This window comes from Hibiscus syriacus, unplaced genomic scaffold (genome assembly GCF_006381635.1).
Source record: "Hibiscus syriacus cultivar Baekdansim isolate YM2019G1 unplaced genomic scaffold, ASM638163v2 tig00117056_pilon, whole genome shotgun sequence".
NCBI classification, from domain to species: Eukaryota; Viridiplantae; Streptophyta; class Magnoliopsida; order Malvales; family Malvaceae; genus Hibiscus; species Hibiscus syriacus.
In genome coordinates this window covers 7,731,623-7,759,127 of record NW_024063539.1, presented here as the reverse complement: position 1 = coordinate 7,759,127, position 27,505 = coordinate 7,731,623, and the positions used below count along the sequence as shown (strand labels likewise).

General features: G+C 37.2%; 5 protein-coding genes and 4 pseudogenes across 5 annotated transcripts; 5 read left to right on the top strand and 4 right to left on the bottom strand.

Moving 5' to 3' along the window:
- Nucleotides 1-394: 394 nt before the first annotated feature.
- Nucleotides 395-1,866, top strand: LOC120197833 (thiamine thiazole synthase, chloroplastic-like). Its single transcript, XM_039199230.1, has 3 exons — nucleotides 395-814; nucleotides 938-1,426; nucleotides 1,509-1,866. The coding sequence occupies exons 1-3, from the start codon at nucleotides 395-397 to the stop codon at nucleotides 1,668-1,670; spliced, it is 1,071 nt and encodes a 356-aa protein (XP_039055161.1). The 3' UTR covers nucleotides 1,671-1,866.
- A 2,457-nt stretch (nucleotides 1,867-4,323) lies between these two features.
- LOC120198498 lies at nucleotides 4,324-5,726 on the top strand (annotated as a pseudogene).
- Nucleotides 5,727-6,558: 832 nt separating this feature from the next.
- On the top strand, nucleotides 6,559-7,163 carry LOC120198312 (annotated as a pseudogene).
- A 567-nt stretch (nucleotides 7,164-7,730) lies between these two features.
- Nucleotides 7,731-8,543, bottom strand: LOC120198595 (germin-like protein 9-3). The gene has a single exon (XM_039199905.1). The coding sequence runs from the start codon at nucleotides 8,452-8,454 to the stop codon at nucleotides 7,825-7,827; it is 630 nt and encodes a 209-aa protein (XP_039055836.1). The 5' UTR covers nucleotides 8,455-8,543; the 3' UTR covers nucleotides 7,731-7,824.
- A 495-nt stretch (nucleotides 8,544-9,038) lies between these two features.
- On the top strand, nucleotides 9,039-9,897 carry LOC120198596 (protein LHCP TRANSLOCATION DEFECT-like). The gene is made up of 2 exons (XM_039199906.1): nucleotides 9,039-9,393; nucleotides 9,633-9,897. Exons 1-2 carry the CDS (start codon nucleotides 9,133-9,135, stop codon nucleotides 9,888-9,890), a joined length of 519 nt encoding a protein of 172 aa, XP_039055837.1. The 5' UTR covers nucleotides 9,039-9,132; the 3' UTR covers nucleotides 9,891-9,897.
- Nucleotides 9,898-10,186: 289 nt separating this feature from the next.
- LOC120198497 lies at nucleotides 10,187-12,661 on the bottom strand (annotated as a pseudogene).
- A 139-nt stretch (nucleotides 12,662-12,800) lies between these two features.
- Nucleotides 12,801-13,771, top strand: LOC120198496 (sm-like protein LSM8). Its single transcript, XM_039199822.1, has 5 exons — nucleotides 12,801-12,827; nucleotides 12,971-13,057; nucleotides 13,201-13,275; nucleotides 13,512-13,564; nucleotides 13,678-13,771. The coding sequence occupies exons 1-5, from the start codon at nucleotides 12,801-12,803 to the stop codon at nucleotides 13,769-13,771; spliced, it is 336 nt and encodes a 111-aa protein (XP_039055753.1).
- Nucleotides 13,772-14,157: 386 nt separating this feature from the next.
- LOC120198594 lies at nucleotides 14,158-17,144 on the bottom strand. The gene is made up of 8 exons (XM_039199904.1): nucleotides 16,919-17,144; nucleotides 16,459-16,571; nucleotides 16,038-16,116; nucleotides 15,547-15,575; nucleotides 15,252-15,345; nucleotides 15,009-15,098; nucleotides 14,707-14,896; nucleotides 14,158-14,531 (listed from the first exon to the last, which is right to left on the bottom strand). Exons 1-7 carry the CDS (start codon nucleotides 17,063-17,065, stop codon nucleotides 14,756-14,758), a joined length of 693 nt encoding a protein of 230 aa, XP_039055835.1. The 5' UTR covers nucleotides 17,066-17,144; the 3' UTR covers nucleotides 14,158-14,531; nucleotides 14,707-14,755.
- Nucleotides 17,145-20,439: 3,295 nt separating this feature from the next.
- LOC120198009 lies at nucleotides 20,440-23,426 on the bottom strand (annotated as a pseudogene).
- Nucleotides 23,427-27,505: the final 4,079 nt, after the last annotated feature.

Sequence of the window (27,505 nt, the reverse complement as noted above, 5' to 3'; positions counted from 1 at the left end):
GGGGTGAGAGTACCATTAGCCATCAATTTGGCTGAATCCAAATGCACCAAATAGACCATCTTTCTTGATCATACTTGATTTCATTGAACGTGATATGTCTCATAGGCATCAAAATAAAGTCGAATTAAAAGTAAAATTATATAAAAAATTTATAAGAATATTTTTACCATTATGCTTACATTGTATATGTAAAATATCCGCTTACATACCTACGATTCTAGACCCTTCATACCCTATCCTTTTGCCACGTGTCCACTCAGATATTTCTTCACTCTCCTTGCTCCACTCTTACATATTTTGTCAATCTCTTTACTTCTTCTCCGCATTCTGATCTCCTCTGAGCTTCAAAGAAACCTCAAAAACCAGTGATCTTCTCGTGTTTCTTTCTCTATCAATGGCGTCTTCCATAGCTACGACTCTCACTTCTTCTAAACTCTTCAGGAACAGTTCTCTCTTCGAGTCTTCCTTCCATGGAGTTCCGATAAAGCCACTTTCATTTCACCCCAAAGTAAAATCTTCCCCATGCAACGCATCGGTTTCTATGTCGGCGACACCGCCACCACCGTACGATCTGAACAATTTCAGGTTCGACCCCATCAAGGAGTCCATCGTGTCTCGCGAGATGACGCGTAGGTACATGACGGACATGATCACCTACGCCGATACCGACGTGGTGGTCGTCGGTGCCGGATCCGCAGGGCTCTCTTGCGCCTACGAGCTCAGCAAAAACCCGGCCGTACAGGTCGCTATTGTCGAGCAATCTGTTAGCCCCGGTGGCGGCGCCTGGCTCGGTGGGCAGCTTTTCTCTGCCATGGTAATCTGAAAAAAAATACTCATCTTTTATGAAAATTTCTTCTGTTTTGAACTTAAATATGCAATATTTAAATATTCGATTTTTAAGGCCTTGATATTGTCTAAAACTCTTCCGTTTATTCAGGTCGTGAGGAAACCGGCTCATCGCTTCCTTGATGAACTCGAGATCGAATACGACGAACAAGACAACTACGTCGTGATCAAACATGCAGCTCTTTTCACATCCACAATCATGAGCAAGCTCTTGGTCCGCCCCAACGTGAAGCTGTTCAACGCGGTGGCGGCGGAGGATTTGATAGTGAAGGAAGGGAGAGTCGGCGGCGTTGTGACGAACTGGGCCTTGGTGTCTATGAACCATGACACACAATCCTGCATGGACCCCAATGTGATGGAGGCCAAGGTTGTGGTGAGCTCTTGTGGACACGATGGACCGTTCGGTGCCACCGGGGTTAAGAGGTTGAAGAGCATCGGAATGATCGATAGCGTGCCGGGGATGAAGGCACTCGATATGAACACGGCGGAGGATGCCATCGTGAGGCTGACTAGGGAAATCGTGCCTGGGATGATTGTTACAGGGATGGAAGTTGCAGAGATTGATGGATCTCCAAGAATGGTAAAATTCTTTCCTTCTTTTCACTTGCATAACAATCATTGATGCTTTTAGCCCATCGGTGTTGATTTTTTCGCAAATACAGGGGCCAACATTCGGAGCAATGATGGTATCAGGGCAGAAGGCAGCTCATCTTGCTCTGAAAGAATTAGGATTGCCTAATGCACTTGATGGAACAGATGTGGGAAGCATCCCCTCGGAGCTGATCTTGGCTGCTGTTGATTCCACCGACACCGTCGACGCTTAGTCTCGTAGTATCGATACCAATGGCTGCAATGGTAGTTGCTAAGTTGCTATGGAGATGAAGGATTTGAATAATGGCAGGAAATGGAATAATCTCCTGTAACTTGATAGCAAAAAAAAGCATAGCATGTAGATTCCTTCTTCTTGTTGTTGTTGCTGCTGCTGCATGCCTTTGAATGAAGTACTGCTTGCTTTCTCTTCTACTCCATGCTGCAGTAACTCACTCCATGAACAGTTTCAAAATTAAACAACTCAACACTTAGAATTAAAAAGGTTCCAACTTCCAATATCTATACCGAACAAATTAAGCAATCAATCTGGGAAAGCAGGGGTCCTTGTTAAATTGTAAACAAAAAACTGAATACTTCTATTAAGTGGTTAACGGAAGTTAATGACTAAAAGATTTAAATCGAATAAACAGTAAGAGATCAAGTACATTTTATTTTTGAACCGGTAATCAAATTTGGTTAGATAACTTCCATTAGAGGGTTAATATGATTAAATGGTCTTAATAATAAAAGAGATCAAACGTATTTAATTTTTAAATTGGTGATAAATTCGATCAAATAAAAAATAAAGACGACTAGTTGTATAGTGTAGCCATTAATGAAATAAGACATTAGTTTCTTTATATGATTTTTTGCTTGTTTTCTTCTTTAGATCACTTCTTCCATTTTGGCTTTTGTTTCTCTTTCGCCCGCTAGCTTATCCTGGTTGAAACTATTGGTTGTCTTTTGTCTTGGAATTTGTTTTGTATTTTTATGTTATTCCTTAATAAATTTTCAATCGACACTTACTTAAAAAAACATAAAATAACAAATGATGCTGCTCGTAAAATAAACTAACAAGTTAAAACGGCAAAATCAACGAGTTAATGCGTTGAATTTTTTTTTTCACGAGATAGTGCTCTCGCCAGATTAATTGCTCAGGTGGTGCCCTCTACAGTCCCGGGGTAGATCGCCATGCACGCCCAGCGACCTACCAGGTCGCCATGCACGCCCAACGACCTCCATGCGCGCCCAGCTCGCCAAAGGTCACCATGCAATGCACGCCCAACGACCTCCATGCACGCCCAGCTCGCCAAAGGTCACCATGCAATGCACGCCCAACGACCTCCATGCACGCCCAGCTCGCCAAAGGTCACCATGCAGTCCATGCTTGGACTGAACAATGTTGGTGGTTTAGACATGGCCCTGGGCGAGGTTGGAGTCTCTGCAGGGCAACGTGGCATGGGTCTGGGCGAGGTTGGAGTCTCTGCATGGCCGTGCATGCATGCAACGTGGGTAGGTAAGCTGCAATCAATTTGAGCTGTATAATTCACGTTGAAGGCTGTAAATTTTTCAACCGTTGAACGCTGCAATAATACAACACTAATTACTGCATGCAATATGCTGCACCAATACATCTATGATAACAAGAGTGAACAGTCTCGAAGCTATGGCATGAGGGAGCAGCTATGGCTAGAAGCTAGGGCACGAAGCTATGACACTTTGCAGCTCAAATCATGCTGCAATAATACAGCTATTACAGCTGCATGCATGAGTCTCCTGAGCAGATGTAAGAGGAATCACGCGAGGAGCAGGAGGAATAGGTTCTCCTGAGCAGCTGCAAGTGGAGAGGATTGTATGGCTACCTATCCTGCATGGCCCAACGTTGGACGCCGGCGTGCATGGCGACCTATCATCTTGGTCGTCGGGATTGCTTGGCGACCTACAAGGTCGCTGGGAGTGCATGGCGACCTTGTAGGTCGCTTGGAGTGCTTGGCGACCTATGGTTGGGTTGTGCATGTCCCATGCACGACACGATCCTCGTCACGATCCTCGTCGGAAGCCACGTCGTAGGTCGCTCGGAAGGCATGGCGACCTACGGCCAACTGTGCAATTCACCCTACTTCATCAATTAATCTTGGGAGAACGTTATTTCATGAATTATTTATTTCCAAAGCATTATATCGTGAGTTTAGCCAAGTTAAAACATATGTGGTTTGCTTCCATTGCCATTACAGGCACGCACAAATTAAAGAATAATCTAAGCCATTTATCTACAAGAGAAAAACCAGGAATTTGTTTGCCATCACGAGTTCTTAGACCAACAATCTAAAAGCAGTAAAAAGAAAATTTAATCGACCAAAAACAATAATTTTACATGTCCGAAGCAGCCGCAGAGAACTAGAGGCAGAGAATTTAGCTATACTTCATATCCCTCGTGTTCTTTCTTCTTCGTAACCTTCTTATCTCTAAACTTCAGGGATTCACTCACAATTCTTTCACCGCCTTGGCGCCCCTCTTCTCCCTCCTCCCCTCCTCCGGTGGTGACCGTGCGGCTAACTTCTCTCCCTCTGTTCTCCTCCGCTGCTCTCTAGGCTCTTCAGCATTGGCCAACAAACTAATAATAATAAAGGGATTGGAGGTGGAAAAAGAAGAAAGGAAAACCAGGCATGAACCTGTTATTTCTTGCATTAATCTTGATCCATATAAGAACTCAAGTCTGTAATGGCGCTCCTGGAGACGACAATGCCTATGCCGACGAGGAGAAAAAGGATCCGGCGCCGCTACCGGGGATGAACAATTGTAACGGTGTGTGGAAGGCGTCTCTCAGCTAATATTTTTTCTTTGTTTTTCTTATTTTAACTACTTTATTTCCCTATAGAAAACTACATGCATGCATGTTGCAAAAAGGATCAGAAATTGGAAGGCAGGAGTATGGGGAGCCAGTACATGGCTAAGCAAAATGGAGACCTCAGCTTCATGTACGATGTCCTGAAATCATACGAAGGTAGCTACGAGGCACAAGTGACGATGGACAGCAACAGCCCCTTGGGCAAACTGGATCGATGGAACCTGACATGGGAATGGATGAGAGGCGAGTTCATTTACTCCATGAAAGGAGCTTACACTCCTCGAATGGATCACTCTGAATGCATTCACGGCCCAGCCGCTAAATACCTCCAAAACTTCGATTTCTCTCAAGTCATGAACTGCGACAAAACACCAACGATTACCGACTTGCCGCTTTCAAAGGCAAACGATACAGGGTTGGTAGGATCCCTTATTGTTGTAAAAACGGGACTCTTTTGCCTCCATGGATGGATGAAAACAAAGCTCGAGCTGTCTTTCAATTAAGAGTCTATAAATTGCCCCCTGATGTTCCTCAGGAAGTGTTACATCCGCCACAAAAATGGAACATTACGGGGTATCTTAACGCTCGTTACAAATGTGGAGCTCCGATTAGAGTAGATCCGACGGAATTCCCCGAACCGTCGGGTCTCGATGCGAAGATATACTCCGTCGCGAGTTGGCAAGTTGTCTGCAACATTACGAAACCAGACCCGGACAAATCCAAGTGTTGCGTTTCGTTCACAGCTTATTACAGCGATTCCGCCATTCCATGCCCCACGTGCGCTTGCGGATGCGACGATGACTACATCGACACCCATAAATGCAATCCCGACAGGCTGCCGTTGCTTCTCCCACCGAACGCTCTCCTTCTCCCTGCGGAAAACCGGACGGAGAAAGCTCGAGAATTCTCCGAAATGAAAAACAAAAAGGTCCCTCATAAGTTGCCTTGTCCAGACAACTGCGGGGTCAGCATAAACTGGCATCTCAACTCCGATGACAAGGCCAGATGGACGGCGAGGATGACTCTGTTCAATTGGGGAAAGCTCCCGTTCATCGCCTGGTTCGTCGCCATCGAATCGGAGATAGCGTACGAAGGTTTCAATGAAGTGTATTCGTTTAACGGAACCAACAAGCTGAAGAACGTTAAGAACACAATTTTCTTCCATGGCTTGAAAGGCTTGGAATACTTGTTGGCAGAGAAAAATGGGGATATACCAGATGATCCAAGAATCCCCGGGAAACAACAGTCTGAGATCTCATTCACGAAGAAAGACACACCCAATATAGCAGTTCGAGAAGGCGATGGGTTCCCTTTGAAGGTGTATTTCAATGGCGAAGAATGTATACTTCCCGATAGGTTTCCGAGTTCCTGTCACCGATCTCGATTTTCCATTTCTACTTTCATCTTCATATCTATCACCACTTTGTTGCTAAATTGCTGATATTTGGATTTTGGTTGTTTTTATTGGCTTGTGGTGTATTAAATTTTGGAGAGCTTTATATGATTGTTATCATTGATTTTTGAATAATCTCCACTAACATCAAAATAATTGATCTTTTTATGACTGGAAAATTTGATTTGATTTCTTGTCATTGGTCCAATGTAGAAACTAGGAAAGTAAGATTAGTGAGATTTACCTTCTTTATCCAACTATGGCTCTCTGATCAACTTATTAGGCTTAGGAATCTTCCAAATGTTCATGAATGAACCTCAACAGTGTGAAACAACTAGATGCGTAAATGAATAAATGTTTGATGAACTGTAAGTTGACCGTTTATATAACGATTGTTTATCAAGTTAAATAAACATTCATTTAATAAAACAAGTGAAAAAAGATTTTATGTTATCATGAATAAGGTGTGTTGGTTTCATTTATGTCCACAAACAAGTTCGTTTATAAATTTATTTATTAACTCATTTATAACTTGTTTATTTGATTCTTTCTTTTTTAAGGAATTAAATTGAACATATGGTGAATTTTAGAGTTTAAAGTGCGAAACTTAAATAACTTAAAGACTAGTGACCTAATTATATTATTTTTCTCTAATAAAATTATAAAAACAGTGTGCAATCACAAAAATATTTATGGAATTTACGATCCGCCTCTAATAATACATGTATCCATAAATGAGCAGCTTACCTATGCATTGAAAATGATACTTTTAACGTAGCCCAACTTAACAGGACTGGCTGGAAATTACAATGTTTTTGTTGGCAGTAACATGCTCCAACTCTATAAATACAGCGAGTTCCAATTTCATTTGCAAGTGAAAATGGCATCGAATTTATGCAGGTTGATTTGTTTCCTTCTGTTAGCAGCAATGGTGTCTGCAGGTGATCCTGATATCTATCGGACTTCATCGGCCCTGCAAACTCAACGGCCCTTGATGGGAATTTCTTCACTTTCATCGGACTTCGTGGAATACATGATGCTGATTATCCACCGGATTTCAAGGCTACCAAAGCTAACATGGCCGTGTTTCCGGCCCTCAAGGGCACCAGTGTCTCCTTTGCCACTTTGGAGTACCCTGCAGGCACCCTCAATCCGCCTCACATCCATCCTCGTGCTGCCGAGCTCCTTATCGTTGTTGATGGAAGCCTTGAAGCCGGTTTCGTAGACACGACCGGGAAACTTTAATGTCAAACTCTTGAGGTTCTTGACATGTTTGTGTTCCCGAAAGGACTTGTGCATTACCAGTATAATCCGAGCTCTGATACTCCAGCCATGGCTGTCTCGGTCTTTGGTAGTGTGAATGCTGGGACCGTTTCGGTTCCATCCACCGTTTTCGCCACCGGCATTGATGATAACATCCTTGCTAAAGGCTTTAAAACTGATGTTCCTACTGTTGAGAAGATCAAGAAAGGTCTTGGAGCCTAGGCCAAAAAATTGAACCCTCGTTTGCTACCATGCTAATAATCATCTTTATTTGATTCAGCCTCCATGGATTTCTGTAGGGAAAAGATGAATTGCAGAAAACCAAATGTAGCAATCATGTAATGGCACTATTTTTTAGTTTTGTTAATTTCTTCATTTTGACATATCATCTTTTAAATGGAATACCGAGATCGGTTTGAATCATCTTAATAAACCTTGTGGAATGAAAACAAAGCCATAGGTTATCTCCTGTTTTCATGGCTGAATCATCCAAGGAATTTTCAGCAAAGATATTGAAAATAGAGATGGCATCTTGCCCACCATTACCGTATACATGGAGGGCAGCCAAGCACTAAATTGAAGTTAGTTTTTCTTTGCCAGCCCTTAAAAAGGGTGCTTTTGGATATTTCCCTATCTTAAAACTTAGAATTCTAGGGAGGGAAACACATGTAGGTTTCATACTAACATTTTTTTTTATATTGCCACAAATACCTTGAATGGGTTTATTACATCCTAATGGTTATTTCATGAGGTATAACACAACAAAACAACATGAAAAGTCCCCATTTTGCAGCAGAATAAGACCAGACATACATATTTAACCAAATATTAGAACCCCAAAGCTGGAATCATTGCTAATAGCTTAGAAATTAGAATCCCCTTCTCAGGCCTTGGGTGGGAATCCTTCTTTGAGCTTCTGAATTGTGTAAACATCAGTCTTGAAAGACTTTGCTAAGATGTCATCATCTATGTTAGTCCCAAACACCGTAGAAGGAACAGAGACAGTGCCGGCAGCTGCACTACCAAAGGCTGAAATCGCCATTGCAGAATCGTTATCCGCACAGTTGAACTGATAATGGACTAATCCCTTGGGAAACACAAACATGTCACCGGCTTCAAGTCTTTGCGTAAACAGCTTGTTAGTAGTGTCCACAAACCCAACTTCAAGTATGCCATAGGTGAGAAACAAAAGCTCGGTGGCACGAGGATGAGTATGAGGAGGGTTAACAGAGCCAGCAGGGTACTGTAAAACAGCATAGGAAACACTTTGGCCATTAAGGGCAGGAAACTCAACCATGGTTGCTTTCGTGACAGTGAAATTTGTTGGTGGAGTAGAGTTAACGAGTGGTCTTATGCCGGTATAGGTGAAGAAGTTTCCATCCAGTAGAGTATTATTGGTTCCTGGTGGAACCACAAAATCAGAGAGAATATCAGGATCTCCACTTATTGCTGAGAAAGGGAAGGCAATAACTAGAATTGCAAGGAAGAATCGTTGCTCGACAGTCAAGGCCATGGCTGAAAAAAAAACCTTGGAAACAATGCTGCTATGTCTTTAGACATCAGCAAGAGTTCCATAAATATATGGGGGAGTTTCTTGGTATTGTCGATTACATATTTTTCGGATTGTTAATCCTGTGAATTTGTTGAAAAAGACGAGTCAGAAGCAGGGCAGCTGTAGGCTCAAATTTTCTTGTCTATGTTCATCCCAGGCTTTCTTTTTTCGGAAATCTCAAGATGTTCTTTTAGGCTTTTAGCATATCCATATGATTTCAGAAAAGGGGAAAAAAAAGCAAAGGCATATCATCATTTCGTGTTATTTTTTGTTTGGAACTACGTTGGAGATAATTATTTAGAGGCTTAGGTGTGTGTTTACAGATTGGGAGAAATGATAATTTCATGGAACAAAAAACATCTTTCAAGGATCAAATTGAGAAAAATTATAATTTCTTGGACTAAATGATGTTTTATTCCTTGGAAAAGGAGTGGCATGATTCCTTGCACACTAGTAGTTGGATCCGGATGCTTGTAAAGCCAACTAGATCAATGGCCAAGAAAACTGATGCAATATAACATGCAACAAAACTAAAGACACGCAAACATTTCTTTTCCAGACAACGAGTGGATAGAAACACAAAGTGGAAACGAAACCACCTTCATCTACTTCGCTTTGTCTCACAGAACCAGAAACAAAATGGCTTCAATCCCGTGTACTTTCCAAATACCCTTTACTTCAAAGCCCATAAATTCCATCCCATCTTTGCCAAAGCTCGGTTCCAAGTTTCTGGGTTCTCAAAACTCTCTGTCTTGGTCTAGACCTTCAAAGATTGGACCCTCCAATGGTTCAAGGACTCAATGCTGGTTCAAGTTTGGTAAGACTGGTGTTGATGCTGAAGGTGCTGGCATTTATGGAAGCCAAAGCAGAGATGATTTCAACAGAGATGATGTTGAGCAGGTTGTTCTTTGATCTTTTGTACTTCTGCTTTTCTTTGCCGACCAACTTGTTCTTCATCGATTTGGTTAATTGAAGTGTAGGAAACATGTTTGGTTTTATGATTTTAGATGATTTCACGATGATGTGTCATTACAGACATAAATGGAGGATTGAAAATGAATTAACTTATTGAATGGTTGCTAATAATTATATCATCATTACAGAGAAAGCTTCCATTGATGAATCTATTTTGTTTGCAGTATTTTAACTACATGGGGATGCTCGCTGTGGAAGGCACCTACGATAAAATGGAAGCTCTTTTGAACCAAAACATCCACCCAGTAGACATATTGCTAATGCTGGCCGCATCGGAAGGCGACAAGCCGAAAATCGAAGAGCTGTTGAGAGCTGGAGCTACGTATGATGTCAAGGATGCAGATGGACGCACTGCCCTTGATAGGGCCGTCGATGAAGAAACAAAACAGTTGATCCTTGGTTTTTCTGTGCAAAAGGCTTGATCTGGTTGAATTTATCTATTTCAACCACTGATATAAACCTTGAGTTGAACCTAGTTTGAAGATTGTTGGATAGAGAGGAAAAATTAGCATTTCATGTATAAAATTCGCCTATAAATTCAATGAACTTTCGTTATCGACTCTAATGATGATATATAATGTCATTTCGTATGCTCTTCTTGTTTATAGCACGATGAGTTTGCTTTGTGATTAACCTAACTGGAAGGAGAACAACGGGTTCAAACTAAAAGTATAGGAAATGAAAAGTTAAAATTATGTTTTCAATTAAAAGCTGTTTACATATCTACAATTCCAGAGAGTTTGATGAACAATGTATTGTACAAGTTAACGGAGAAAACAGGGAATAAAATGGAGTTCATGGAAGTTGAAACATCTATTTGAAGTAAAGCTCAAGTAGCTTCTTCGAAGTGTCGAAAATGCTCGTAAAAGGGTTAAAGTTCTACAGACGCCTTTAGTTCAAGATCAGGGAATTGGTTTGTTAAAGCTTTTTGCATCCCGGACATGGACATCATAGCAGCTAGCTGACTGTTAGACATCACTTGACAATCTTGTGGGGTGTCCTTGATTTTGCTTGGATCATATACAAAATTCGCCAGGTATGATTTGTATTTATCTATGAATTCGCGTCCTGGATTTGGTGTTCCTGAGTCGATCTGAAACAACAATACCAGATTCGTAAGGAAATATTTTTACATATCTGAAACATTAAGGCCAAAAATCTGACGCAACTGGTATATTACTGCATGATTTGAGATGTGGTTGCTCAAAGACTAGCAAGAAATCAGTCTTTTGCCTCGATATATGTTTTCTAAAAGTAAAGGTATCCAAAATCCGTGTTTAACACATATTTGAACATAAGTATCCGGATACAACACTCCATAGATCCTGAAACAAGGGAGTAATTATCGTAGTCGGTAGCAATAACATCATATGTTTCTTTGGGGATAAAAGGCAATGTAGGAAAACGAAGGTAACATTTCTCTTTAATCATCTCTTACTTTTCTAAATCTGTTTCATTCTTCCCAATATCTTCCTCTGAAATGCATTGAACCTTTCCTCTTATCCCGGTAATATATCCGTCAGGTCCTCCATGAACTGTTTTCATGTTGAATTTATAAACTCCCTGCAAATTCATTGAGTACATGTATGATTTTAGCAATGAAAGTTTGGGAGTCAAAAAAAGTTATGACAGGATGAAATCTACAGCAGTAATGGATCTGAGATAAGCAACTAATCCTGGTTTCGAGATCTGATGAAAACTAATTTGACCTCTGGTTCATTATGTTATTTGTTGCACTGTATATGGTAAAGTGAAACTAGAGAAGCCTATGATGATTGGAATCAAAGTTACTTGAACAAGTATCAAATATGGGTATGTATCTGACATAGCTATGATTAAATTTTTTCTAATTTTTATAAGATCCTTGGAGATTATATCCTCAAACTCGTGTCAGGCACGCATGTTGGACAAGGGTACTTCAAGAGCAATGAAGAGTCCGAGCAACATAGATTGAAATAATTAAAGCTTCTTTCAGACACAACAATAGCTGGTAAATTAAAATAATAATGGTTAGAGCCAAATTATTAGGCATTATAGGGAGGAAAAGTTCTTCATGATGGTAAAGAGAGGGCCTTAAAAAGAAAGGCTTCACATTTGCGGAGACCTGCTCCTGTATTGTGGTGACTCACAAGTACGGGTTTAAGTCTACATATATCATATAGCGGATCTTCGGAGTTTCTCAATTTGGGAGTGAATCAGTGAAGTGTCACAAAATCAGTTTTGTATCTACCTAATAATGTTTACCTGAGTGCAATGGCAGTCTTCTTGACCCTGGCCAGCAAATCCGCGTTTTAGTGATGCTACTTCTAACCACCTTCCGGAATATCTAACAGGGTCAAAGTTCTTTGCTGTCATACCTCTCATCATCATTAGCATCTCATTTCCTTCCCCAGAATGTTCTTCAAGTGGAAGAATTGGCTTATTATCCATGGAACTCGCAAGCTGGCAGATACTGGGATGATGAGATAAATCAGCTGCAAGAAGCTGCCAACGAAAGTTGGTTAAACTTGAAAACATAAAGAAATCTCTACCGCGATGCTATGATTTTGTATCATTTGGCAGCACCCAAATCAGGGAAAGGTTTAGTTTGAAATGAGATGTCATGAACTTTCCCTGCAAATCCGACACAATTCAATCTCGCATGCTTGAGAAGAAGATTGGAAAATACTTGTCTGAACATCTACTTGATAACTTTGAAGCTTCAAAGTGGGAAATGATTTGAGTGGATAATGAATTTTCTCATAATCTTATAAACCGATATCCGAGATGCAATGAATAATTAGACAAACCCCTCTGGGTAAATTCATCTAACAGTAACTTGCAAACTATGTTTTAGAGTTAAAATTCACTGATAAAACTACTAGAAATTGAAGAAACACAACCACCTCACCTGGCTTGTTTGAGAGAGAAATATCAGTGAAGCAAGACCCGAAACAGTATGACTTGCAACAACTTTACTCAAGGGAGGACTCTTGATAGAGCAATTCAATGTCAATTTCCTAAGCAATCCCCTGTAAAAGCAACACAATCAATACCAAAATTGCTATTAAAACCATATATAATTGTGAACCTATTATCACTTGCTTCAAAGGTTCACAAATGCCCTCTTAATTAATGACAAAATGTCAAATAAAAACAAGAAGCAATTTCACCAATTTCACACCCTGTTCAAGCTTCCATTTTTCTCTTTCATGAATGCTCAATCTCCAGAAAACTTCAACCAAAACCCATTAGTAAAGCTAAATGAATGAAACCCAGAAAAGAATATTAACAACTTATAAACAAAAAAGTTGAATCTTGATGATACCTGGGGGTCTGAGGAGGATGAGAAGATGAACAACATTGAAAAAGAAGCAGTGGTGAAGTTTGATGATACCATATTTCAACACAATCAGTGATTTCACTAAAAGCTCATCGTTGAACTCTCTGTAATCTTTGAGTTTTAGTACAGATTCAAAGTTTTTCTATTCCGTATATTCTTGATTGACATTTTTTGTCAAAGTTTTTAGACACTCTCTCTCTCTCTGAATCATTTCCGTTCTGCACAGAGACGATCTCGATCATTACCAATGATGGACGCAACATTGTGGTATGTTAAGGCATTCTTTCTATGCATTTCTTAATCTTTTGAAATAAGATCATTTTATTTGTGTATTTCTAAACTATTTTTAGTTTCAGTGAGATCCTCATTTGCTTTATTACTCCTTTGTTTTTCTTCTCTCAAATAAAAAGGGAGTTTTAAAAGGCTTTGACCAGGCTACAAATATCATTCTCGACGAATCACATGAACGTGTGTACTCCACCAAGGTTTGTGCCCTTATTCCACAGGCTATATAATTATTAAACTATTATTCATATAATCTTTGGCACCTAGTTTATTGAAGAAGCAAGAGGTTTTTCTTTATCCTAATACTTATGAACAACTTCATTGCCTTTATCTGATCGTTTGCCCACTTCTTTTTGTTCTCATCCTTGATAATTCAAACCCTTGGATAGTTTCCTTTGTTGATAACTTGATATAGTTGATGAGTTGAAATTTGTAGGAAGGTGTTCAGCAACTTGTGTTGGGTTTTTACATAATAAGAGGCGACAACATTTATTTCACGTATTCTGCTTCGTTTTCGATTCATTATTCGGGATTTTCAGTTAGTTTGGCTGCCTACCTCCATATTCTTACTATAACAACTTTTTACCCTTCAATTATTGCAGAAGTGTAGTAGGTGAACTAGACGAGGAGCTCGATTCCTCTCTTGACTTGCAAACCTTAGAGCACACCCTCTTAAGGCTGTTATCCATTGATTGAACTATGAAAGTTTGTAGAGTTGCTAAGAGCGACACTTTGGATTAAGTTCCTAGGAAAACATGTTGAAGAACAAAATATGATGATGAGAAACTAAATGTGTACTGATTTTTGGATGCATTTCTGTCATTTTATTGGTAGCTGTTTAAAATATTTATGTGAAAGACAAAAGAATGAATGCAATATCCACTCAGGATCCATTCCTCTGAAATAAACAAACCCTATGATTTGTGAAATGTACAAATGAAATAGTCTTGGAAAACCAAGATTCATTTCTTTGGAAGATTGGTATCTGAGGATAATTAAATTACAGAATACTACCAAGAACGAAACAGATTGAAAAGAAGGAATGACTTTTTGATGATCGATCATCCGAAGAGACTATCATTGAGGTTTCCGCCGGTGAGCAAGCTATAGAATGCATCGGTCTTATCACCTCCATTACTTCTGGTTTCTTTTGAAGGTACATCAGTTGGATTTCCTGTTGAAGACGCTGGCCTTTTCACAGTTATGAATGCCACTTCCCTCGCATTAGAGCCCAATTTTAAACTCGAGTCAGCAGAAGTACCGGTGTCTGCCAGCGAGTTAGCTTGGGAGACATTCTTCTCCCCAGTGTTTTCAGTAATAACGGTGTTGTCTACTTTTTCAGCAAACTTTTCAACCTGATTTGTGTCCTCGTCGTCATGATCTATGATTAAGTCAGTTGTAGTCTCATTCATCTGGGGTGATATTTCAGTATCAGCATTCTCAGCAGTTGGTTCATCTATAATAGAAATTGAACGAACATGTTAGCACCAAAAATAGATTCATAGCACCGGAGTCGTATCAGCTTGAAACTCGGCATTTTGGAAGCTATAATTTAAAGGATTAGATGACTGTGTAAATCCAGTTAATGTGTGCAGCAAAGAGTCTAGGCGATAAATCATGAATGTCTATACCTCCAAGAACTGACTCGATTGTCTTGTATCGCACTTCATTACCTCCTACTCAAAATTCTCCATCATTGTCCCCTTCTTGCATTTCAATCTCACATGTATTCGTCCTCTCAACCAATATAAACTTATCCGTGTTCCAGACACACTCTAGGGTGACATAGTCCTCTTTTTTCGGATAAAACTCTCTAAATGCCTGCCATCATTGTGAAGTAAAAAGGCTAAGGCTCTGCTATAAGCAACAGGAATTTTGAAAAAAAGGAAATTGGGACAATAAGAATCTATTAAATATGGAGAACGGGGTCAACCTCAATTCCTTGATGATTTAATTTCACGAAATGCTTCATTTGGGAGAGAGAAGAGACAATGTTGAATACTGGGACGATGTCGAGTAATATCTGCAAAAGGAAAACAAAGGCTGAATATCATGCTACTTAGAACAGGTCTGTTAACCATGTGAACTTGATCAATGCAGTCACACAATGGCCTACGTGTGGTACATAACTTTTTCCACAAAACTCGACTATTCAACTGGAAGGTTTTAGACTTACTTGTTGAACCAAAACTCTAAGTCGTGCGAGGAGAGATAAAACAGTCAGAGAAAATCCCATAAAAAACGAGCGAGCTACCAGAGTAGATACCTGACTATAGCAGAGTCAAGGTTATCAAAAAGACAGGAGTTATTCAATGGCTTTAGCATGTGTATTTTAAGGATTTGCCAATATATGCATCACTACCTAACCCGTTAACACAAAACAAAATGTAAAGTCAACTTTCAATCTCTATTTTAAATTCTCTCAATTCTCAAGTAGTATCCAACTTAACAAAAGAACTTGATAAGGATACGTTGTTGCCCTCAACATTGGCTCAACAATCTGCAATAGAAACAGAGAATCCATTCATATATAAATGCCGGGTTAGACCATGCAGCAGGAAGCAGGAATGAATGCGCATAATTACATAGTTATTTGGACTGTACGGTCCTCAAAGGTTGCATCCGGTTCAAATGGGAAACGGTGATAGAATATTTGAGAACATTATGTCAGCTACTCTATTACCTTTCACGTAGACCAAAACATTAAACAAGGGAATTAATGAAGTCACTTGCGATGCAACATATATATATATATATATATGAGAAGGCTAGAGATGCAACAATGTAAACAAAAATCTAAAGATGATAAATCTTAGAGTGCAGTAATCAACATTAAGTTTCTGGATTAAAGGCAAAGCTGGGAAGACGTTTTATAAGCTAGAAAAGAGAAAAATAATAATTTGCAGGAAACTGGTAGTAGCCACAATATAGGAAGAGAAAGAAAATAGAACGTACAGCGTACCTGTGATAGTAACCGTGCTGCCCCCAAAAGCCGCTCCATAAAATTAGGTTTTCCAACATCATATTTTCTCCTCTTCAAACTGTAAAGCAAAGAAAATGAATGAGTGAACCAAATATAGAATCCAGTAAATGTGTCGTGATCTTATAGTGGCAAAAGACATGATTGAATCTCGAGTATGAAATTGATTATCAGGTGAAACAATATTGCAACCTATTATCGCATCACCTCCTTTTCCAACAGATGCATTAGACGGACGGAATAACAAGCTACATATCCATAGGTTTATCGTTTTGATTTTAATCTCCCTAAGCTATTCGGAATTTGCATCAACCAACAGAAAAACAAAGGCAGTACTTAAATTGTAGTGAACTCTTCAAATATGCGATTCAAACATAAATAAACTAACTGTTAACACGCATACCTTTCCAAAAGCTGCACCTTTTGTCTAGGTCTCATTACAGTGATAACTAGAAAGCAGGAAGTCAGTAGTTCCTCCAAATTAACAGATTTCAATAGTCTCAAGTCTCTCCTTACCTAATTTCACAGAAAAATTGACAAGCATAAGAAGAAATTAGAATTAACATAATTCACTCGCATTAAACTGGTTATATAAATAATTTCCTAGTAAATATGGAATGGAATCAGTTACTTCTTAGATAAAAAAGCAGGGAGAAAAGTTCATAACTCAGTTCTAATTTCTAAAGTCCTTTTATTTTGCCCTCTCAGCTTTCTCGGCAGCCAAACAGTTAGTTTCTCAAACTGAAAATATGCAACCCAAAACTCCTATAAATTTTATCCTCCTATTCCTCTCTCTCAGCGTTTTCATCATCCAACAAAACCCAAAAAATTTAAAATTAAAATAGTAAGAAATTAAAACTAACCTTCAAAAGATTCTGAAAATATGATGACCTTCTGTGCTGGTTCTTATTCTTGTAAATAATTCTTTCGAAAATGCCACATTCTACTTCAAGCTGACCCAAAAGAGACTTCAATTTCTCTTCTTTCTCAGAATCAATTGGAGCATCCATTGTTTTGTCTTATTTTTTGCAGATTAATAGACTAAATTTTAATAAAGACGCAATATTTATGTAGAGCTTAACAACAAGAGGGTTTTGGAAAAGAACAGCGAAAAAGCATAAGAAAATTTTATATAGGGGTTCCTAACGGGCTGGGAAAATGTTATACAACAAGAATTGGGTTTGAAACAATGAATTCAGTTCAGTTGGGCTAAAACTAAAACTAAAACCTTTTTTTCCTTACCCAATAAATATTAAAAATAAAAACTATTTATTTAATAGATTTATGAAGCGTCGGCAAATTTGGTAGGGAATTGTGGCGGAAAAAGAAATTGGTTCTTATGAGGTGTTAAAAAATTAATTTTTTAATTAAGGTGGTATGAGCCGTGCACGGTGAAAGATGTATGGATTATATGGCAACTTTGAGAAAATGCTAGAAAGATATAACTTTTTTGGGAAGACGTATAGAAGATGCTACGTCTTCTTCAAACTGCATTCAATTAGAACACCAAGTTTACTTAGAAAACAGTAGATGTCGTGCTTTTCGAACGTCTTCCCATAAACTTCAGATAATTCATGTGTCTTTCACCGTGCACTATAACAAACACCTTATCTTAGAAAATAAATCTCTCATCGCTTTATACGAGTTTATCTTTATTTCCAACATCTCATCTAATCATTTTTGACCTGAAGTGTCAGTGATAACTTACTATCATTTACTATAATCTCTTGATAAGCTTGTAGATAATATGATATTAAAGTTCAATATATAATTTAAAATAAATCGTAATTTGATAATTGGTATAAAATATTTTAAAATATAAAAATTAATTTAAAATAATATCATAGCCTAAAAATCATTATCTCATATAAAATCGACATGTTTAATAAATAAAAAATAAAACAAACATAAAAAAATGTCACGTTTGGTATACGACATTGGTGTTTGCAATTTCGATGCCGTGCATAAAATTTACATGAAGGCTTTCTTTAAGTGATTAGGTCCGTAATCAAATTATTTTTCAATACATTAAGATTTATTAAAACAATAATGAATTATTTTATGTAAGATGAAATATGGTTATAATTAATAACTTAATTTAGTTAATGGTGTCAACAAGTGGGTCGTTTCCACTTCAGTTGATTCACACGCACTCTGTCTTGCCACCCATCTGCTTTGTCATTGTCAACCACCAACCACACCTTTGAAATCGCAACACTACATACATACATTTGCCATCTTGCTGGCCTTTCATCTTTTCTTCATTGCTTTAGTATATATCCAAATTAGAACTACTAAAGAGTCTCGAGTTTGAATCGAATCTAAATCGGATTGTGATAATATTTTTTAAATTTCTTACCTTAGGTTGATCTTATTATTATTTTTAAATATTGATTTCATAATCAAAACTTTTTAGTGTTATAAAAAAAGTTATTTTTATTTGTTGATTAGTCATTAAAATATTGTTATGTTGCTCTTATTTTTAAAAGTATTGTTATCTTGCAAGTTTTTTTTGTTGGTTTTTGCAGTGTTGTTGGATGGTATAGTCAAGCAAGGAAATGGAATCAGGTACTAAAATCAGATTAATCATTATATTTTTCAAACTGCAATAAATTTGTTGATGTGTAATTAATTGCAGCTTTAATTCAATAATTGACTGCCAATACACCAATTATTTGTTAGTTTAAGAAAGGAACTGTTGTCTTGTAAATGGAAATGGAATCAGGCACTAAAATCAGATCGTAATCGAAACAATTTTTTTTTAGATAGAAACAGAAATACCCATTTTTTTTAATTATACTATACATACTTGTATCAGACATACACTTGTTTTTTTACATTTAACCATAAATTCAAGTTGAAAAACGCAAGTCATTAATGTGTCATTTATTAAGCATTTGAATTAGAGGAATTGCTGCCATGGGGGAGTCTTCATTTGTCAATTCTGTCAGTCATTTGACAATTGAGACAGACATTTCCCTATCTTTCTCAAACCGTGTTTAAATATCAAAACACAAAAAGAGGGGCCAGTGTATTTGGAATTTGATTACTTTGGACAAAGAAACTTCCTTTTAGGTCATAAACCGATTTGATAATAATGTTCTTAGAAAAGAAGAATTGTTTCTTTTTTGGGGTAATTTTTAAAGCAATAAAACTAACCAAAGTTGAAATTGGAACAGGCAAGAGCATGTGTGAGGGCAATGAAGGCAACCCTTTTCTTCTCAAGTGCTAAACATAACATCAATGTGAACAAGATCTTCAAGTTCATCCCGGCCAAACTCTTAAACTTGCCATGGACGGTTCAGAGAAACTTGACGGTCGGAGAACCCATTATCGACTTCTAATATTTTTTTCTTGAACTTCTTTTATCCATAGTAATACATAAACTTAGCATCTCTCGTTTTTAATCCTTTTGACGATGTAACACTTTGAGATTATAACACGGCATAATTTTCGAGTGTTACATCATCAAAATTGATTGAAAAATCAAGTTTTTGGATTAATATGGATAAAAGGTTAGAAATCAAATCGAGAAAAATTACTAAATTCAGGGATTAAAAATTACTTTATCCTTGCTTTTTTTCTTTCTTTCTTCACTGATTTTTATGTGCATGGTTGAAATAGAAAGGGAATCAGAAGATGGAAAAGAGAAAATAAATAAAGTTATTCTCCAATTCTTAGCACCAGATTGTCCCCACGACCACCGAAGTTTGGTCTTTCATGGTCTGTTTCACATCCTTTCAATGCCTTTGCTTTTTCTGTATCATATCCATTTACTATGCTCAAATTTGGTTAGACCTTTATCAAACAATAAAATTGGTTACATCTTTAATTTGATATAATTTGATCGATTTACTTTTACAATTATTATTAATTAATATTGTTAAGTATCTGGATTAAAATACTTACACGTTTTTCCCTCTTAAAAACACCCTTCCAACTTTTCATGTCAACATAGAATTTTTTTGTATGTTGGATCGGGTGCGTCGGAAACTTGGAATAACCAACGGTGTTAACTATTTGGAATAATTGATGACATTCTAAAGTAGATGATCAAATTAGGGCTAAAATTATAATTTAAGCATAGTAGAGGGACCAAAATCAATTTTAACCGATATGATATATTCTAGTCAGCTCCCCACCCCTTCCTGAAAGGGTTGCTTATCGTAGGTGGAAATGATGGTGCTGAGTGAAGATGGAATAATTCCTCTTGAGTTTCAAGCAACTTAAAGAATCAAATGAGCATGGTATTATGGTGTACTTATTATAATGCAATTATGGGATTATGGACCGTCCATGGCTTTTTAAAATAACACCATACTATAACTGCAAAACATTTTAATCCATAAACGTTGTTCTTGTTCTTATTAAATATCAGATCATATGGGACCAAGGCTCACAACATTAATCCTTGTTTTATTCAGAAAGATTCCCTCTTAGCCGCAATAAAACATTAAGAAAAGAACAGCAGGCCTTTCTATGTCACTGTTTATAATCATCATGATTGTAAGATTATCTACAATATGAAGATCTTTATCCGACCGAATCCCGGGAGTTCATCGAAATTACAAGAGCAATTCATAAAAACTAATCTGAGCTAAATTCTTCCAATGTTTCATCTTTCGTCATCCGTGTTCCGTGTTGCACGATGAATCAAAATTCTCAAACCCCTGGTTTTTCTCAAGCTTTTGCCTGCAGAAGTGATTGAACAAACACAATTTAAGGAATAACAGAAGTCGATCATTCTCAATACAAGCGAACCATAAATATGGTGTTTAGGAGGAGGAACTGAGCATCATTGCCTTTGGCACAAAGAATAAACTTGTTCTTGTACCAAACTGATCCATATAGTTTAACTATATTGACTTCGTTTCGGCATTTATCGATTTATATTTTCAAATATGGCAAGACTCAAAAGGTACATCTGAGGATCAAAACATTGTAGGAGGCACTAAGTGGGTGTTTAAAGATGGTCCACAAGCAGATCAAAGACACCAAACATGAAAGTGTTCTTAGTTACATAATCAATCACCTGAGAATACAAGAAGGTTCCGAGGATAGCAATGGCGGCTCCAAGAGCATTGACAGGCTGGACAGGCGTGTGGAAGATGATGATGGAAGAGACTATAACTGATATACGTTTCATGGTGTTGCCAATGCTAAATGTCAAGGGAGAGATCTCATCGAGGGACATGTATGAGACCTGGTTGTAGAGATGATAGAAAATACTTTGGGCTGCTACCCACCTATCAAAATACGATAAAAGCCACAAAAATAATTAAAATATCATGAATATTACATCTTGTCGATAAAGAGTATCTGATGATTCAAAATTCTTAGAAGAAGAGCTAATATAAGGTAAACTCTAGAAGCACAAAACACCTTCAGGATGAAAAGTTAAGCAAATGAAATGGTCGCATCTAATCTTAACGTTGTACGAGCGTAATTGAATCTTCAAAGGAACTATGATTATTAGCAGTTTGGTTCAGGTTATATATGTGGCTCGAGGCATAAATTTACTAAAGATTAATCAAACTCGATGAATAAATCATCCAATTGCATCAGCTCTCGAAAAGGAGCATCAACATAGATAGAAACTTTTCAGATGGCACTCCATTGTCTATTTGTGGTTCAGATTAAAAGATAGAATAAATCCATATTCTCTTACAATTTCATATAGGTGATGGAGTATCAAACTCTTTTTAGTAGAACCCTAATCGGTGAGTAAATTCCGATAAGTTTATCTAATGCATGCAAAGCATCTGGTGGAGTCGAACGAATAAATCCAGACAATAGTAAGCGAATGGAAACAGAACTATGAACTACAACTTAGTACTTTATGTTATTACCAGATAAACTGTGGTCCAATTTGAGATAAGGCCGTTTCCCATCCTGCTGCCCACATCTGCGGTCCCTCTACAGCAATTGCAAAAGGTGTGAGAATTACGAGAGAACAAAGATAGACATGCATATTAGTTCATCCCGCTAACGGATTTCCCCTTCATGCCCTTCTTTGAGAATATGTTACGGAGGACAAATGCCAAGTTCGATATCATTGCTCCCATAAAACCTGAAAACAGGGAAACTTGATTAAAATTATAATCTCGATGCCAGTCAGGACCCTCAAGCAACATAAAAATCCAAACCAAATTATTGGCTAAAAATAAACACACAAACATGGTAACACTAACACATTCAAAAATAAGAACTGAAAAGGAAGATCATATATTGAACATTCTTAAGTTTTGTTGTTAAGAAAACCGAAGTTAAAACGAATTTGTACAAAAAGACTGCTCAACATCAAATAATGGAACATTCACCCTATACAAACACACAACTAGAGTAGTTTGTCTTACAAAAACTCCTATAAAAGTAACAGAGATGATGATGCTTTACCAGTCATATTGAAGTTGAGTTCGGTTAAAGCGGAAAGAGCGCAACCACCAATGATCGGAATAAGGGACAGGTAAACCGAGAGAGGGAAGGTCTCTCCAAGCAAGAACCTTGAAACCAAGACACTGAAAGCAGGTTCACCACTTTTGATAATGTGGGTGAATGAAACAGCAACTTTAGACATACTCACAGTTGCTGCTACATGTCCAATTGTATGTGCCACAGCAACCTGTGAAGAAAATGAAAAAAAGTAAACTCAGAAATTCATTAATATTGTAATTATAAGATAAGTTGCATAATACCAAATTTTAGTTTCCCTTTTCATTTCCTTCATTTTCTCAGCAATAACATAAAAAAGAACAACATAAAAGAACATGATCCTACAACAATAACATCAAAACCTAAAAAAACAAAAACCCAGTCTTTTTCTCTCACTTTCTCAGCAACCAAACAAAAAAGGGAGAAAGTAACTCACCGGAAACAAGGTCTTCCAAAATTCAAAATCTGTTTTCGGGATCTCAGCAATCCTTGTTGCCCATGAAATTAACATCATCAAAGAACCACGGGCAAGTGACAAAGTAGAAGTCAACCAAGGGTAAGGGTAAGCATTCAAAACCTTTTTGTTATAAATATTGAAAACCACGTTCAACGCCCACCAGGTTGCAAAATAAATCCCAATTTTCACCTTGTTTGCAGCTTCTGATTTCACTTCCCCAGCTGCCTCAAGAGGCTGTGACTTGCCTGCTTCATACGCCTTGCATTGGATCACTGGCCTTTTGTTCACGATAGACGATATATGCAATGGTTTCCATACTGAAAAATTGGTTCTTCTCGGGTTGTTTTGAAGATTCAAGATGGTGAAAAGGAATGTCTGCAAATTGCCCAGGGTGATTTTTTGTGAACAACAGGATTTGAGACATGGATGCATGTGGTTAAAGCAGATTGCTTAATGCTAAAACTCATTCCCCCCCCCCTCAAACTTTTTAGGCAAAAGAGGGTAGTTTTGAGGAAAACTCAATTAAAACTTGAGCAATGATCAAGAAAAGACAAATAAAAATCAAAACTTCGGAAACAAGGACGGCAATTACAAAAAAAAAATACGTAGTGATCAACGATCACGCGAACAAATTTATTGGGAAATAAAAGATTTTTCTTGTCGTTTTTGGGTTTTTAGAAAAGGTTTAAAACGAGAAGAAGAATCAAAATCGTTGGAGAAAAAGAAAGAAAGTTCGACAAGCTCTGAAGTCTCAGTCAAAAGCTGTTGTTTTTTGGGTGTTTGAAAAACATAGAGCCCAATAAACCTTCGGTTCCATATCATGTGATTGTGAACTGCCCACAGCTTTTCTTTTTTGTATTACATTGTCTGGATTCACTTTCCTACCGGAAAAAATGTCGTTTATCAAGTTTTTGTTTGTATTGTGTTAGTATAAATTTTAGTTTTGAATTTATAAATATTTTTAAACTACAATTAAGGTCATTTAATTATAAATTTAATAATAAAATTTGAGACTATAGTATAAATTTTATATGAATGAAGGACTACACGTAAAAGAATTTTAATCAAATTAGACTATAGGATTTAATATTAAATTAAAGGAATGGATACCAGAACAAAGATTTGGATACTTATAATTCAATAGTTCATAACATTCTAAGTGTATCAAAATATAATATGCTAATAATATATTAATTGACATATAAATATTTGAATCTCATCTGATCATCAATAATACATAAAATTTATCCTCCATCAATCTCATCGTAACCGTAGTCGAAATTTATTTCTATGATGAATTAAATGACTAATCTGGATTACAATAACAAAGAGAGCTCTGCAAATTCACATGAGCGGCATGTCTTCACTTAGAAAAGCGTCAAAAAGTAAAGTGAAAAACGCTACTAGAGTCGAGGAAAACCATATTTCTTGAGAGAAAAGTTGAATAGAGATATATGAAGACGCAGGAGAAGTGCAGATATCAGTTACACCATGTGCATGGTGAAGACTTTGAAACTTATCTCTACGATTCTGCAAATTTTGATTGCTATTACTGGAAAGACTTCCAAGTTTATTTTTACATATTGGTGTCAGAGGTTGTATATAGAAATATAGGAAGATGATAAACAAAGAAAAGGTGGAAAGTTGTATTGATAGAAAATGACAACCAGCCAGCTATTATAAAGGCGACTGCTAACTGAGTGCATAAGGGACAAGCTAATGGTTGATTACTGTGTGCCAGCCAACCAAACGCAATATAAATTTGCATACAATATGGCCTGAAAACATAGCTCAAATCCCAGTTTTCTCCATCGTTATATAGTTTCTCTGCTTCATAGCTTCTTTCAAGGCTCTTCATCTACTTCCAGGGCTGCTGGTCTAAGCATGAAGCTCGTCCAAGGACTTACTGTTCCTTGGAAAACTCACTTCATCCCAAAGAATCAATCTCGATCAATCAAATGATAGTGTCAGCCTTACAAAAACTGCTACGTACATAAGGTTCCCGTTTACGATTCTCGAACTTCCATGAGCTACCACCAGCTTCACTGCACTCATGAACTTTGTCAAGGCGAAAACAGCCGGTTCAAGAGTCGTAATGACGAATGTCTCTACAACATTCAACATGGTGGCTTCAGTCTTGGCCTAATTCTCTTTCTCGATCGCTCATTTTCTTTTCTGATCTTTTCTCAAGCGAGTGTTCCCTCGACGGCCTTTCTTCTTGGGACGATGACGAGAGCCTTCGAAACGGTGAGTTTTGTGTTTACCGTTTCGTGTTTCGTTAATTAACTAATGACCCCTTTTATTTTCAATTTGATTTAAATACATATATGTAGATGGCTAGATGCCACCAAATTGCAATGTTGGAGCTAGTAGCTATAATTGGCCACAAGATTTTACATACACAGAACGAAGTTCACAAAATCAATTTTACTGAGATTGAATTGAGTTATACAAGCCCTCTATTTTCTGAGTCTGTGAGTGTTCCACCTGAACTATCTTGCCTAAGGTTGAACATTCTGTACGCAGAGTTTTTGCAACTCTTGGACCGGCTGTTTTCGCCTTGATAAAGTTCATGATTGCAGTGAAGATTGTGGAAGCTCATGGAAGTTCGAGAATTGTAAATGAGGGCCTTCTATACGTAGCGGTTTTCGCAAGGCTGACACTATCCTTTGATTGATCGAGACTCGAACATCAGTCTCTTGATTCTTTGGGCTGTAGTGAGGTTTCCAGGGAACAGTAAGTCCCTTGGTTGAGCTTCATGCTTAAACCAGCAGCCCAGGAAGTAGCAGAAGAAGCTTGAAAGAAGATTATGAAGCAGAGAAAACAGTATAGCGATGGGGAAAACTGGGATTTGGGCCATATTTTCAGGCCATGTTGTATGCAAATTTATAGTACGTTTACTTGGTTAATCTCAATTGTGAGAAGGTTTGTTTGGCACAAGATTAATATAGCTCGGTTTTCAGCTGATCTAATAGTCGATCTAATATAGTTTCGATTGAGATTTGAGGAAATTAGAAAAATTTTCGATGAGCTTGAATCCAATGAAAGAAAAAGAATAAGAAGAGAGTTTAATGTTTTTTTTCGATAAGAGAAATCATTGAAAATCGACAGAAGAAGTAATAACAATTGTCAAAACTTTTAAAGATTTTTTAATATATCGCATCAGCTTTCGTTAATGGTTTAACGACCTAATTAGTAAAATGAAAGTTTGTGTTAGCAACAATGATTCCAATAAAAAAAATTTTGATTTCCATGATTAAAGTGAGGGTGACTTAAATGTTCAATGACTATCGGTATACTTTACCCTCAATATTACTATAATGATATTTTTATTTTTCTTCACACTTTTTACATAACTATTATTTTAAGATTAGACATTAAAATAAGTTTATGTCAAGTACCCCACCTATATTTATGTTATTTCGTTCATTCACGTTATCATGTTACAAAATTTAATTATTTATTTACATATATTAACATTTGAAATTATAAAAATAAGATATCATCATGAAATTATAATACTCCATAAGCCAAGTCCTCAAACAAGACTGTTTATTAACATAGCATGATTTTTAACCTTTGGGGTTTAAAGGAAACTCCAAATCAAACATCTACGTCTAGGATAGACCCATAATTTTATATTATACATGACAAATTTTAAAAAATTTAGGGATAAAAAATATTATAAATAAAAATAAATATAAAATATATAATAATTTGAAATTTTTAAGAAAGACAACTTGCTCAAACTGTTCCCCAATCCAAGTCAAACTCCTAATTTTATCATAAATTGTTGAAGAATATAATAATAAAGAAGGGCTAATATTATATATTGGTTTTCATGAGCCCATTGCTCAAAAAAGTTGTATGAAAAGTTGTTCTAAAGCATTACACAAACACACTGTCTGAAATTAAAGTTCTAAAGGATAGTTCCAAACTCCTGTATGAAAATCCCAACAACATTCGAAGCTCCAAACTCCTTTGGGTTTACATAATTGTTGAAAGAACACAAGAATTTTAACGAGGTTCAACAATGTGCTTACGTCCTCGGTGTCCTAGGCGGCACTAGAATTTTTATTCAATTCAATTGTCTTATAGGTTTAGGTTACATCTCCTTCTATAATAAATAAACTCTAGTACATATTTAGAAAAATAACCTTGTACCGTACCGCGTAACCCCCACTACGAGACTTTCTTTGTTTACCGATATATTTATGAGCCATACTTAACAAATCTCCATTTTGGCGAATATCCTGCCCCTTAGGAAACATTCAATGTGGGTTGGGTTACCTTACTTTTTTAATAACTCGAAACATTCAACAAGTTCAAGCAATGCATGAACTTGTTTGTCGTAACTGGCTTGGTGAACATATCAGCGGCATTCTCATCAGTATGTACATTCTGAAACAAAATTTCTCCAGATGCAACCAACTCTCTGATCTTGTGAAACCTTACATCAATATGCTTAGTTCTAGCACGATATACCTGATTCTTAGCCAAGTGAATAGTACTTTGAAATTACAAAGCAACTGAAGTCCACCTTGCTGAACACCTAACTCCT

Bases quoted from the DNA above. Each gene is read 5' to 3' on its own strand.
- LOC120197833 (XM_039199230.1), top strand. From the start codon at position 395: ATGGCGTCTTCCATAGCTACGACTCTCACTTCTTCTAAACTCTTCAGG. The intron at 815-937 runs GTAATCTGAAAA...CCGTTTATTCAG, and splicing joins GGCAGCTTTTCTCTGCCATG to GTCGTGAGGAAACCGGCTCA. The intron at 1,427-1,508 runs GTAAAATTCTTT...TCGCAAATACAG, and splicing joins TTGATGGATCTCCAAGAATG to GGGCCAACATTCGGAGCAAT.
- LOC120198595 (XM_039199905.1), bottom strand. From the start codon at position 8,454: ATGGCCTTGACTGTCGAGCAACGATTCTTCCTTGCAATTCTAGTTATT.
- LOC120198596 (XM_039199906.1), top strand. From the start codon at position 9,133: ATGGCTTCAATCCCGTGTACTTTCCAAATACCCTTTACTTCAAAGCCC. The intron at 9,394-9,632 runs GTTGTTCTTTGA...TTTTGTTTGCAG, and splicing joins ACAGAGATGATGTTGAGCAG to TATTTTAACTACATGGGGAT.
- LOC120198496 (XM_039199822.1), top strand. From the start codon at position 12,801: ATGAACAACATTGAAAAAGAAGCAGTG. The intron at 12,828-12,970 runs GTGAAGTTTGAT...TTTTTGTCAAAG, and splicing joins ACATTGAAAAAGAAGCAGTG to TTTTTAGACACTCTCTCTCT. The intron at 13,058-13,200 runs GTATGTTAAGGC...TCAAATAAAAAG, and splicing joins ATGATGGACGCAACATTGTG to GGAGTTTTAAAAGGCTTTGA.
- LOC120198594 (XM_039199904.1), bottom strand. From the start codon at position 17,065: ATGGATGCTCCAATTGATTCTGAGAAAGAAGAGAAATTGAAGTCTCTT. The intron at 16,572-16,918 runs GTTAGTTTTAAT...CTGTGAAATTAG, and splicing joins ATTTTCAGAATCTTTTGAAG to GTAAGGAGAGACTTGAGACT. The intron at 14,897-15,008 runs GTTGACCCCGTT...CAATGATGGCAG, and splicing joins TAAATCATCAAGGAATTGAG to GCATTTAGAGAGTTTTATCC.